The sequence below is a fragment of the Lasioglossum baleicum genome, chromosome 7 (assembly GCF_051020765.1).
Source record: "Lasioglossum baleicum chromosome 7, iyLasBale1, whole genome shotgun sequence".
Taxonomy (NCBI): domain Eukaryota; kingdom Metazoa; phylum Arthropoda; class Insecta; order Hymenoptera; family Halictidae; genus Lasioglossum; species Lasioglossum baleicum.
The window spans coordinates 15,357,848-15,371,007 of NC_134935.1; the positions used below are offsets into that span (position 1 = coordinate 15,357,848).

General features: G+C 38.7%; 1 protein-coding gene across 4 annotated transcripts in view; it reads left to right on the forward strand.

Moving 5' to 3' along the window:
- LOC143210826 (neprilysin-1) overlaps window positions 1–13,160 on the forward strand; it is a 181,130-nt gene that overhangs the window by 27,508 nt on the left and 140,462 nt on the right. For all 4 annotated transcript variants that reach the window (XM_076428039.1, XM_076428041.1, XM_076428040.1 and 1 more), the window contains exon 4: window positions 1,695–1,914. In XM_076428039.1, the coding sequence (XP_076284154.1) occupies window positions 1,695–1,914 (220 nt within the window). The remainder of the gene's footprint in view (window positions 1–1,694; window positions 1,915–13,160) is intronic.

The following is a 13,160-nucleotide window of genomic DNA, read 5'->3' on the forward strand; positions in this document are numbered from 1 at the left end:
AAGTCAATGTTTATGACGTAAAAATTAATGGTACAGTCATAGAGTTGAAACAGTCAAAAAATGAAACAAATGGGTCAATTTTCATCATGTAAAAATTAACGCAAGTAGTTGCATAGCCCGAAAATTTGAGTTGAGTTAATATCATAGTTAAGTTGTCTTATAATTAAAATGGAGGTGCACTCCACCGCCTGTTATTTTCCATGAGTCAATGTTCATGTCGTGTAAAATGAATTCCAGAAATAAGAAGCGATCAAGTTTCACGTTTGTATAAGACTGAAAACATTCAAAAAATGAATCAATCGAATGACGTAAAAATTAACGCAACAGCCAATAAATGAATATAGTAAAAATCAAGCTAATAATTTGAACACCAGTATCTACTTTTAACAATAATAGCCTAATAATTCTTCTTCGTTTGACGATCAGCAATGTTCACTGGATCTCAGAGAGACCTCCACGATTTCTCCGTAATTTTTTCCGTTATTTATCTTCGATGGAGTTTCCTTGATTCGCCATTCGTCTCTTTCAGCAAAGACACGCGGTTTTCGGTTACCAAAGAACGGATGTCGTCGCATTAAACCGGAACATAGGGCCAACCGCGACCTCTAACTCCTTTCGGCCGAATTGAATGAACCGCGGGAAAAACATTGGTTTCTTCGGTCCGTTTAAAAGTCGAACTCCGGAGCGAACGGCGTCGTACGAAGACGAATCGCTGAAAGAAAACGCGGAATGGGACGCTTTGAATGGGTTCGTCGGGCAAATGCATTTGTTATCGGGGAAATGGGGACCTCGTTCCGAGGACGCCGCCTGGAAAACGTTCCCGAGTTAGCTTTCGGACTGCGAGATATCATATCTTGAGAAATTTCGAAAAGAACGAATTTGCTGATGCTTCGCTCGGAAATGAATAGATTGCTTGATCAGATCTCTGGAGTGGCGAGCTTCTTCCAAATCTCTGAATCTGAAGAATAAATAGGTGTCCTGTTCGAGAAATTTTAGGCTGTATTGGGTTGGCAAGAAATTAATTTTGATATTTTAATTTGAGATCAGTTTTTTATCGATTAGGACCAGAAGTTTTATGAGCGTGGAATTGTGAAGCTACCAGAAAGATGGCAAAAGATCATCGAACAAAATGGAAAAGATTTTATTGATTAAAGTTCATTGCTTGAATTAAAAAATTGGGTTCTAACACAACAATATTTTGTTAGGATAGGTTTGGTTTTAGTCAATTCTCAGGTACACGCTTCACTTTCTGAAACGAGTCAACTTTATTGTGCTGCGAACTTTTTTAACAAAATTATAACAATTTAAACATGTACGACTTGTAAAAATTTGTAAATTTGGTGTTCAAATATTTCCTTAATTGTCTTATTATTTTGTTTAGCACTGCATAAGAGATTAATATAAATTTTCTCTGTCACCCAGCAATGAGGCCAAAACATTTTAATCTAATTGCAGCTATAAAAAATTGTAGGGCTCCATTTTCCCAAAAGGTGTTTGAAGAAAATGAAGAAACACGTATAAAATTTTTAATGAATTATAGAGAGAGAGTATGAGGATGAAGATATGGGGAAGGACGTCAAAATATTTTGAGGAATAGGAACGCAATTAGAGAGTGGGGATTCGCTTCGCCACCATAAAGAGTCCCCGAAGAATGGCGGCGCGATAAAGACGGGAAACGACTTTGAATTTTCCAGGACGAAGCGTGCATCAGGGAGCGGGATGGTCCGGAGGGTGTTTGCGAGTCGAAAGCTTGCGAGGAAGCCTCGAAGCGGATGGTGGCGTTCATGAAGAAGGGGGTGGATCCTTGCAAGGACTTTTATCAGTTCGCGTGCGGCGGTATTCGCGATCAGCAGCCCTATCAGCCGAGCTCGAGCTTCAACATGCTTCAGGCGAGGATCGACGATCATCTTCACAGTGAGTACAGCCGCCATGGCGGAACCGTTTTTTTTCTTCCTCGATTAACCTGACGGAATTTACGCCGCCGATGCTGCGATATGTCGGTCGAGAGTCGCATAAATCGGGCGCAATAATAATAAAACGGGAATTTTCCTTCCATTGCAATTCTTCTGTTGTCACAAAAATAAAAATTGAGAGAGGCAAACATTGGAAACAGTAAAATTTATGCACAGCTGCACGGTCATTCGATTTGAATGTGTTTCATCAGGTCTGAAACAATTCCGAAGATTGAAGACACAGTTTTGCATAAAAATTTTTAGCACTTTTTGAAGACCACGCCTCCTGGAGGTAGAATACATGATTATGATATGCGTTGGGAATGAAATGTTGGAGAATTTAGCGGTAAAAATATTTTCCTGAATTTCCCAGAGCGTATCGGCCGACTGTTCCGCAATTTTTCGAAAGTATTCGATTTCGCCCGTCCGAAACCGAAAAAAAACTGTTGGCCAGTATTGTTAACGGAACGCGGACAGGTTCGCTGCAATTAAAGCGATCGATGGGCGCAGCATTTTACACCGTGGGATATCCACGGCTTCAATTAATCCGAGGCGAAAATAAACGCGGAATAAATGCAGGAATTTGTTTCAATGAGACCTCGATGGGATTTCGGACTTCGGTGAATAATCGGCTCAAAATGATCGGTAATATCCCTGGAAACACCTTTCAAAAATGTAATCGAATGAAGAATTAATTCGCCGGGCTCCAAAACCCGTAATCTGTGCTTCATCGATTCGATTTATTACCTAAATTTATGCACAAGTTTATAATGCTGAATATTTTGTGAATAATGAACACGGTCCGATTAAAATATTTTAACCAGGTTAAAGTTCAAGCCAGCTACATTTATGCATTGATAAATCTTCATCTTAATAATGTGCAATTATTACTTATTATTATTGTTAAATTGTACAGAAATGAAGTAGAAATTGACGTAAGAAAGGCGTGCAAACTTGACCTTGAATTTAAAGGTGAAAAGGTCAAAAATTTCTTTACCAAAAAGTGGTAAAGGAACCATCGGTCAAAACTAAATCGGTCTCGTAAAAAATGTAAAGATTTTTCATTATCAAACTGATATTAAAAGTTGAAAATTCCGTGGAACATCGCAACAATCGTTCAAGACAAGATTTAACCGTCCGTGTTACCAGGGTAGCTAAGCCGTCGTTATAGTAAGCGTTTCTTTACAGAAAATGGGGAAACGATGAATGAATTCGCAGACTCCGGGACGCACGATCCACAGCGGATCGTTGGCGGTCGCTTTTCCATTTCGACGAAGTTAGCCTACTTTCATTTCGCCGTCTCTGTCCCTTCGACGACCTAAATCAGTCGGTCGTGTCCTCGGAAGCGTGGAGCACCCGGTCGTGGATCAAAAGATCGCTCTTGAAAATTTCGTTCGCGAGCAAGCGAGCTCCGCCTTTGACTAATCCCTCCTTTCTGCGAGAGGAAAGATCGCCCGGAGGAGATTTTCCGTCGTGCGGGGGTGTAAAAGAAGGAGTGAGGGGGGCCGTGTGCCCCCCACCGTCTTTTCATGCCGCTTCCTCCGGAGGGGACTCTCTCGCAATCTGTTGCTCACCGAGTTTTTGATGGCCACGTTAACGAGCCGCGGATAATTGAATGCCGAGCCGAAGTTAATCGCGCTTTTACTGGCTTTTCTCTCTCTTCCTCTCTCTCTCTCTCTTTTGGACTCCCTCGACGGCAGACCAATGATTTGTGGCGAGCGATGCGGGCTTCATATATCGCCTATTAAAGGGAACCAACTGACCGCGAGTAGTCCCTGCGCTTTCATCGAACCCTCCTGACTTGTGGCAGTCGAGGATGGTTGTAGTCACCATTGTAGATTTTCCGGAATCAATTTTTTTTAATTTTTTGTGCGAGGCAGAATTTATAAATTAAATTGTTCTCTAGTGGTTGACGAGCAACACAAAATTGTCCTCCAGAGGTTAACCCCTTGCCGAATCTTAACAGTTTACCTACCGGAAGCCTATTAATAGAGTTTTCAATAATTGTGCTGTACCAAAAGAAAGCATAGAATTTTGTTTTACATTGCAATCTTAAATGAGACTATTAGATGACGTTATTGAGGGTGACTTGTTAGTTCACAATGAAAATTGCTGTTGCTATTGAAGGGTCCATTGAAATGTGTTTAATTATCCATTTAAAATGTTTTGAATTTTACGCGTTTCGAATTTTATTCGTTTGTAATTAATAAAAAAAATAAATGTAGCCATACAACAAATATAAATTTTCTTTAACCTGTTACGACATTGGTAATTATTTTTCTCGGCGCTCAGGTTCGATCAATTTCTACACTAAATGAATATAGCTTGAGGGGCATGAAACATTTAGTGTAGAAATTGATCGAACCTGAGCGCCGAGAAAAATAATTACCATTCTTTCAAATAGTGCGATCGCGAAAATACCTCCTTTATCTATTACGACATTTTTGAGAATAAACACGTTTTAATCGCTGCAACTGTAAAGCGAGAATGTTACGGCAAGGGGTCAATGATCAATTGTTATCAATTTATATTTATCTGCAATATAATAATTATTACAGCCCAGCTTGGTTACGACATTAATAATACAGAAATGTTTGCAATCTGAGGATACGAAAGAAAACTAATTAACATATACACGCGTTATTAAACATGGCTGACATCGTTACACCAATCAAAGTCAGCACGTTCGTAACTAACAACAGTAATATTTACGATGCCATAAATCTGCTGTTCATATTCCTCTGTAACACATTATTCTTCCTCGTAATGTAAAATTCAACATTTTTTGCGTGATAAAACGAACGAGATAAATGAGGTTGTACTGTATGATGAAATATACGAGCTTGCAGTACACTTTTTCGTTGTGCATGTTTTCTTTTTATTAAGAATAATATGAGTGAAATGAGCATAAAATAGAAAAAACATCTCTCGCAAAGAATTTAATGACATTTTTATATTGTTTTCAACCAATTAGACTCATTAAAAGAGAAAATAAATGTATAATTTACTTCAGTTCGTTGCAGTTCAGGTAAGCAATTTCTATTTTGCATAATGATTCGCAGGAGATAGAAGTTGCTCGCTTTAAAGATTAATGAGATTTTTATTTCGTTTCGTTCATAACACAACTGTTAACAGTGATTGTCTCCTCTGACGAATATACTCCACAGAAACAATGGAGCGCACAAACGCAAATTGTCACGGCGAAACAGATTACGAGCGGCGAAATTTAAAGTGGCATCATGGCGGCTGTTTACTCTTAATCACGCACAGTTAATTGTTTATCCGGCGACTAATGTTTAGCTGACCTCTGTTTACGATCGTGTGTACAAACTCGAAAAATATCGTTGCCAAGATTGCCCGTTAACGAAGCGATACCCACGGCTGACGCAAAGTTGCGCCATTCTCTGTTGGGCAGAAGGGAAGAGAGGGCGTTACGCAACTGAAAACGAACTTGAAACTGTTGTTAATTCCCGTTAATTCGTTAATCTCTTAATCCGTTTGCTGGAGCCCCAAGTCCCGAGGATGTAAGTTGCAATTCTATTATTATAAGAAAGAAAGTTTTTGGGAAAATCTTGATTTTATGAATTCGGTAAAAACGGATGTGACAATAACTAGACTTCATACGAAATAAAGAATAATTTGATTTGGATCTTAAATTAATTATTCTTACACAATTGTAGTAAAATATAATTTTTACAGTAATTAAATTAAAACATAGTGAACTTTCCAGCCAAAGAATTATCAAATTACTATCGAACAAATTGATCCTGATTCGTTATTTAAGTAATTTATTCAGGATCCTTTTGATTGATAGTTTTACCCAAAATTTAATATTTCTAGGACAATTAAATTGAATGAAAATATTATATGAACAAGAAAAACTCTCTGCGGTTTTCAAAGTACACTAGATTTATGTAATTCATTTCATCTTACAAGTAATTGAGCTGTCTGTTTTGAAAGTGGCCTAAGTCCATTTTCGAGAAAAATCAAGCTAGCAATTTTAATACTTACATTTCTACGTTATCTTTTCATTCTGAAGCGAATTGTACCGAATATATTTAAAACCACAAAGATTTCGTAAAAAGGAAATTAGCTGGTTAATAGAATGATACAAAATTTGATTTTGAAACTAGCCTAAGTCCATTTGTCAGTTGACAAATGTAACATAAATTCATAGTATCAGGACATTCGTTTTTACCGAATGGCAGAGATTTTGGCGTCGTAGAAATGTCATTAAAGAAAAATAATTTACTGGTTGTCTCCCAAGATTATTACAATGTTATCAAGAAGTGCCGGAACGGTAATAAGAATTGCATAAATGGTGTTTTTTCAAGTTTTGTAATGAAATATAAAATAAATTGAATATTGTTTTCTCAATTTGAAGCTTTTTAAATTCTATCGAATGGACTTGTGGGCTGTTTCACATTTTATGACAAATCTAGTTGTTAATTTCGAAAGTGACTCGAGTCCATTCTTGGTAAGAAGACACATATTATTCACTTAATAATTGCTGTTATTTTAATAGGAATTGTAAATTTAATTCTCTTAGATACACTTAAGGAGTGTGACACATTGGTATCCTATACGTATAATGTTAATTTCAATGAAACGCAAACTCTTAAATATCTCAATTTAAACTTAAATGGACTTAGGCCACTTTCATAAACGGCTCAATTAATGAATCTCCAATATGATGGTGTAAATGGTTCCACTTTAAATTACAGTAACGGGCCACAAATTAATTCATACACCTCCTAACTTCAACTTATTTTAGCAGACTCGAGTAACACACCATCACGCAGGTTACTCGTAGACGCAAGCGGGTGTGAAACACGCAAAATTGTTGGAGCAATAAAAGCTCTCTCGTTCCTAATTGTAAGTGCAGAGTTGAGCTTGCGTTCCTGCAATTGCATTGTTTCGAAAGGGGGAGAATATTCTTCAACAAGGTGGAGGTGTTGCTTCATCGTGAGATAGTTTTAACTTTTTCTAGTACCGCGATCATGCTGCGGTTAATTGGACACTGCAGATGTATTTGTCATAAATACTGTCAAAGTTGCAACAAATTTTTCGACTTGTACGAAAATTCTATAAAAGTTTAACGACGATTTGATGAATGAGGTTTGAACCTGATATTTTGCTTTACAACGAAGTATAATGTGTCACAGAGGAATATGAAAAGCAGATTTATGGCGCCGTAAATATTACTGTTGTTGATTATGAACGTGCTGACTTTGATTGGTGTAACGATCGAGCCATGTTGAATAACGTGTGTATATGTTAATTAGTTTCCTTTCTATCCTCGGATTTCAAACATTTCTGTATTATGTAGAATTTAGAAAAATTGTAATCAATGTCTCTTAAATGATGTAGTAACTAAGCTGATTCTTCCAGCTGAAGCTGAAGTTTTAACATGTTGATCGCCCAGCGTGAATCCAGATTTTTTATTTTAATATTATTGATATCATAAGAATAATTTAACACATTACCGACCGGTGGTTATTGCATAATTTTGACAAATCTACAGTACATGGTTAATTTTCATTGTGAACTAACAAGTCACCCTCAACAACGTCATCTAATAGTTTCATTTAAAATTGCAATGTGAAAGAAAATCTCTGTGCTTTCTTTTGGTACAGCACAATTATTCAAAATCCTATTAATAGGCTTCCGGTCGGTGAAGAGTGTTAATAAGAAATGATTGTATAGATATCTTTAGAGGAGCACATATTACAATAGGAGCTGCACAAAGTCTAACTAAAATCAATCTTGTCATTTCTATAAGGGAACATGTATTTACAAGGGAACTTTTAAGGCTCGGTAGGTTTAGTGTTAACAAAATGTGGATCTAGTGCTTGCAGGAAGTCGAAGAAAACTAACGTTCGAGGGTAGAAAACGAATGGTGTCGAAGAGACTCCGCTATCGATCTCGAAGCGGTTGAACGGCGTTCCGTTTAGGATAGCATTTAGGATCGCATTAGGCAGTGGAGATTAGGCTACAAGAGGACTGAGAATGGGTGCCGGGCCATTGACGGCGGCCAGAACTTTCCGGTCTACCGGGCTAGATAAATGAAAGCTTTCCGCGGCTGCGTTTGGGCAACGGTAGAAGCGTACTTTGCCGAATTAGAGCAAACTCGCAGGGGTGATGGGGGATGGTTCGGTAGGTAGAAGAGGCGGAAAGGGGTTGAAATTATCGAAATCCCGGTATTTCCTGTTGCCCCGACCGACCGTTCGGGTAAACAGAAGACGAGCCACTGTATGTAGGTCACACGCGATTAAAAGAGCCGCTGGACGATGCATACGTCACGCGGTCAGCTGGCGCAGGCCTTGAAAAACAAGTTGCCGGCAACTATGTCCACGAAACGCTCTGCATACTGGCTACCAAAAAAGAAAAACCGGTGTGCTTCTGTTCTCTTGTTCACGTGCAACGCCCCGGTGACCATCGTTCGCCCTCCGGATTTTGATAACTTGTGGCCGACTTTCCGCACAGCTCGCTCGACTTTTAAAACGCGCGGCTTTTACCGCTCTGTCGCGCGACCACGGTCGTTGGTCGCGCGGTTAAATAATTCCCCCTCGAGCAACAGCTGCGTCCCCTAATCGCGGGAAGATCGTTTACAAATTGTGTCCGCGCTGGGAAGCTGTTTAAACGTCAAAAGACGATTCAAACGTTGCTGCCTGAACTGTAAAGAAATTATCTATACATATTCTATTAATTAACTTCGACTTTGTATTTCAAGATCAAAAGGTCGACTCGTCATTATGTAAATTTCCGCATTGCCGAAATAAGAAAGAAGCTCGAGGTCGCCCGAAATAAAGACTTCCAAGGGCATCATCTTCCTAAATACACGCGGCGTCCTCAAAGCTTGTCGCTGGCGACTGCCGTTCAATAATTCATCATTCGCTCTGCTCACTTTTCCGCGCGCGTCATTCGATTCGAATCGCGCGCCACGCTCTCTGAGCGGGAAATTCAAACGTCGTCGAATCCTCGCGATTCCAGCAGCTCTCTTCCGCTTGGAAAAATGAACAGTGACCTTGTTAACGTGTCTCGCCTATATTTAGAAAAACAGAGCCAGTGAAAAAAAAATGACGCAGCGAGAAAGCTAGCTGCGCTGTGTTGAAATAAAACGAGAACGAAAACGTCGGAACAGTTTTCCCGGAGTAGCCCAGGAGATGGATAAACATCCTCGTTGTCGCGTGAAATATTTCTCTTTCAACGTTCCGCGAAAAAATGCTTTTCTCTCTCTCACTCTCCAGCTCGCTAGCTGATCTTTTTTAGGCGGGGGGAACCTCGAACAGGAAGAACGCGGATCCGTGTAGCACGTTTTTGGTCGAGGACGAGGATAGAAGCTTGCCAGAGAGTCGAAAGTCAACTGGGCTTTGTTCCCAGCGAAACACTTGGCGCCAGAATTTTTTTCCCCTCGGTTCCTTTATCTTCTTGCTGCTGATCCTCTTGCACGGGTTTCAAACGGATATCCTTTTTTCGTTCAATCCGTCTCGAGGGATCAAACACGATGCCAACCGGGGATTTGTTTCGCCAATTTTCTTCGGGCTCGCTGCCATCCCCTTCGATCTTGCGCCGCCATTCTAGTCGAACATCTTGTTTATCGCCTTGTTCACCGTTCGCTTGGTGGAGCTGTTGCTTTTCGGTTAGGTTCCTCGGCTTCGTCGAGTTCGATCCTTGGGGAACTGCAATTGTGAAGGGGAGTAACGGTTTTAATATGCTCAGTGCTGAGAAGATTCTTAAAATTTTACTGAAAATAGGTAAATCTTATGAACAAGTAGCTCGTATTGGCTCGAGAGTTAATTCTTAAATCTAGGGAATACAATTTCATGTTAAAACGCGCGAACGTTTTATAATAACACGTGAATCAATTTATCAGACAACCAACGCCTTTCTAAAATGTGTCAATTGTTGCTGAAATATTTAAATATTGCACAAGAATTAATCGTTCAATCTAGACAAAAAATTTCATTCTTAAATGTATGAACTTTTAAACATTTCTCAAAGTGGACCAGGAATTAACTGTTCAATCTAGACAAACAATTCCATTCTAAAATGTATAAACTTCTTTGAACATACATCTCATGACAACACAAGAATCAATTCATCAGACAAACGACGCCTTTCTAAAATGTATCAATTGTTGCTGAAATATTTAAATATTGCACAAGAATTAATCGTTCAATTTGGACAAAAAATATCATTATTAAATGTATGAACTTTTTCGAACAAACATTTCAAAATGCAACAGGAATTAATTGTTCAATCTAGACAAACAATTCCATTCTAAAATACTTCTTTGAACATACATCTCATAACAACACAAGAATTAATTCATAAATTCAGACAAAGAATGCCATTGAAAAAAATGTACGAATTGTTCGCACAACGTGCAAGGGCAACTGAAGTATAATAAGTCTTTTAGGTCAAGTGGAAAATGGATGAACTTATGAAACGATTGATCGCGGAACGTCCTTCTCATTAATAATGCCTGACTCGAAGACAGCTGACGTGGAGTGATCGCAAATGAAAACACAGTAACAATTGCCCGCGAATCACCATCGAACAAGTGTTTTCGTTTCATTAGGATGTTAGGGTAGTTCGTGCTGATATTCCAGGCGATTGTTGGCTGATCGACGAGCCATTCGATGATGGGGAACAGCGACGTAACGCAACGCGGCTTACCGGGACGAACTTGACCCATTAAACAGCCCGGATTAATCAAGTTTGCAACCCCTTCGTTCTTCTTACGTAAATTCCGGCGTTGTCTAAGGCTTCCGGTAAGCAAGACAAGTCGGCACGCTTCTGACCACAATAGTTTCAAAGAATTTATAACAATTTACTTTCAATTTCCAATCGGGGAGGCTCGAAAAAATATTCGAAAAATTGTTTACATTTAACCTGTTGCCATTTCGTCGGAAAAAATCGTACAGTAACGAGCTTAGTCTCATTTTGAAGCTTCGAACTTCTATATTTGCATCCCGTCATTTAATTGTGATTAGGATGTTTTTGCATGCTTCTGCGAGTGGAAAACTGAAGACATGTTTCGTCTCGAAAACACTATAAATTTAAATGTTTAGAAGCATTGTAAAATTTTTATCGCGATTGAATCCACCACATATTTGAAGATTGAAGCTTCCGCTTTCCAAAGACACCTTAAAATATGATGTGCGATTTTTTCTAGCCGAGTTATTGAATTTTGCATGGAAATTGTGCCGATAATTTTACAACAGTCTGAAGTACAGCACGAGGGCTTGGAAAAACGTCTTTGGAAATCTAGCAAAATTTTTCGAGCGATTGAAACTACTACAGACTTTAAGAAGAATGTTTCCCATTTACAGGAACGTTTTAAAATTTGTTGTACGATTTTTTCCAGTTGTTTCATTGAATTTCGAATAAATTTTGTATTCGTCGTGTTTGCGAGTGGTGGCTTCTGGAGTTCAAGGCCGGCAATCTCGGCGATCTCCCGATTCGATAGAGAATTAAAGGGCGATTTAAGTCTACCGTCGTGTCTGACACGATGAAAAGACTATGCTGCACGAGTTCTTCGGCTTCCCCGGCTTTATGAAGTCGATCGACTCGAGTTTCTTAAAATAGATGCACCGGGGCGGGTGCAAGGTCGCTTGCTTTACAGTCGCTCTATTAACTAACAAATCGCAGTTGGTAGAGAACGCCGGCAATCTGATGACATAGTGGGAGCGCGTTCCGAGTTTGTAATTACGTTATGGTCGCCTGTGTGTACTTCAAACGGATGTCCGGCACGTAGGGAACCTTGCACATGACAGCAAATTCCTTAATCTTTCTGCAATCGGAGAGCATTTCTGTGCAATTTTAAAAGAGAATTGATCTCGGCTTTGCGTCACTTAAATTGTTGCTCGTTGCTCGAGTAATTAATTTTCTCAGGCCAACAATTTCACGATGTGTTCTTCAAAATAACATCTAGATATTTTGGAGAATGGATTTCCAGTTGTTTATTTGAATACTGACGTCGTATTTTTATTTGAATGTTTCACGGATAGAAATTCTTTCCAAAACAATTTGACAGAATTTTTATTTGAATGTTCGATGAAAAAAAATTCTTAAAAAATGTCACTCGCTGGAAATATTGTTCACGCGTTTCCCGAAGTGTTCTCGATGTGAGGAAAGGTACGAAAGACACTTGATTTAAATGTTTGACAGGCAGAATTCCTTGAAGAACTTCTTTTTTGTGGAACAGAAACAGAGAGGGCTGTTAAACGGCACCCGTTCTCGCCGGAAAAGTTTAACGAACCTGTCGTCTGTTGTTTCGAGGCCTTGCGAAACTATCCGTTCTGATTAAGCGAGAAAGTTGGCCCGTTCGTTGTTACGTTGCAGGGTGTTCGACGCCCGCGGGTTTACGAGTGGAATCCGACTACCGTGAACTTGTACACCGATACACGTCACGCTGGTGAACCGCAAATTCGATAATCTATCCTGACCGAGTAGAAATTAGTTCCATCGTAGCCGAGCAAATGCTATCGTCAGTTTTGAATACGTTCGGACGGTGCATTTTTCATGCTGGTCGCTGGAACGATCACGTTCGAGCACTCATTGTGCAGTCACAGTGCATAAAATCTGATAAAATCTGATAAAATCTTCACTCTCTCTGCTGAACGATCTCGTACAATCTTAACTGTGATCAGGTTTTTACACTGTTTTAAAAATCATGTGGAATATAAAGTTAATTGCTAGACTACCTACTGGTATATGCATTCATGATCAATATGGATAGATAAAATGCAAAACAGTGTAAATATTTAAGGAAATCGAAAAAATGATGTACGATGTTAACTAGTTGTATAGTCTGTTTAAACATCATGCAATGTTTAATGTTAAATTTATATTAATTTAACTATTTACATAAATTTATATTAATCATATTAATGTTTAAAGTTAATTACTGGACTGGTTTATGCATTCGTGATGAACATGGACAGATAGAATGCGAAACAGTGAAAATATTTTGAAGGAATTGAAAAAAATAAGTTTATAGGATCTTAACTAGAAGTGTGTTAAATTTTTAGTGTTTAAAAATCATATGGAACATAAAATTAATTACTGGACTACTGATTTATGTATTCGTGATGAACATGGACAGATAGAATGGAAAACAGTGAAAATATTTTTAAGGAATTGAAAAAAATAATTTTATGGGATCTTAACTAGAAGTGTGTTAAATTTTTAGTGTTTAAA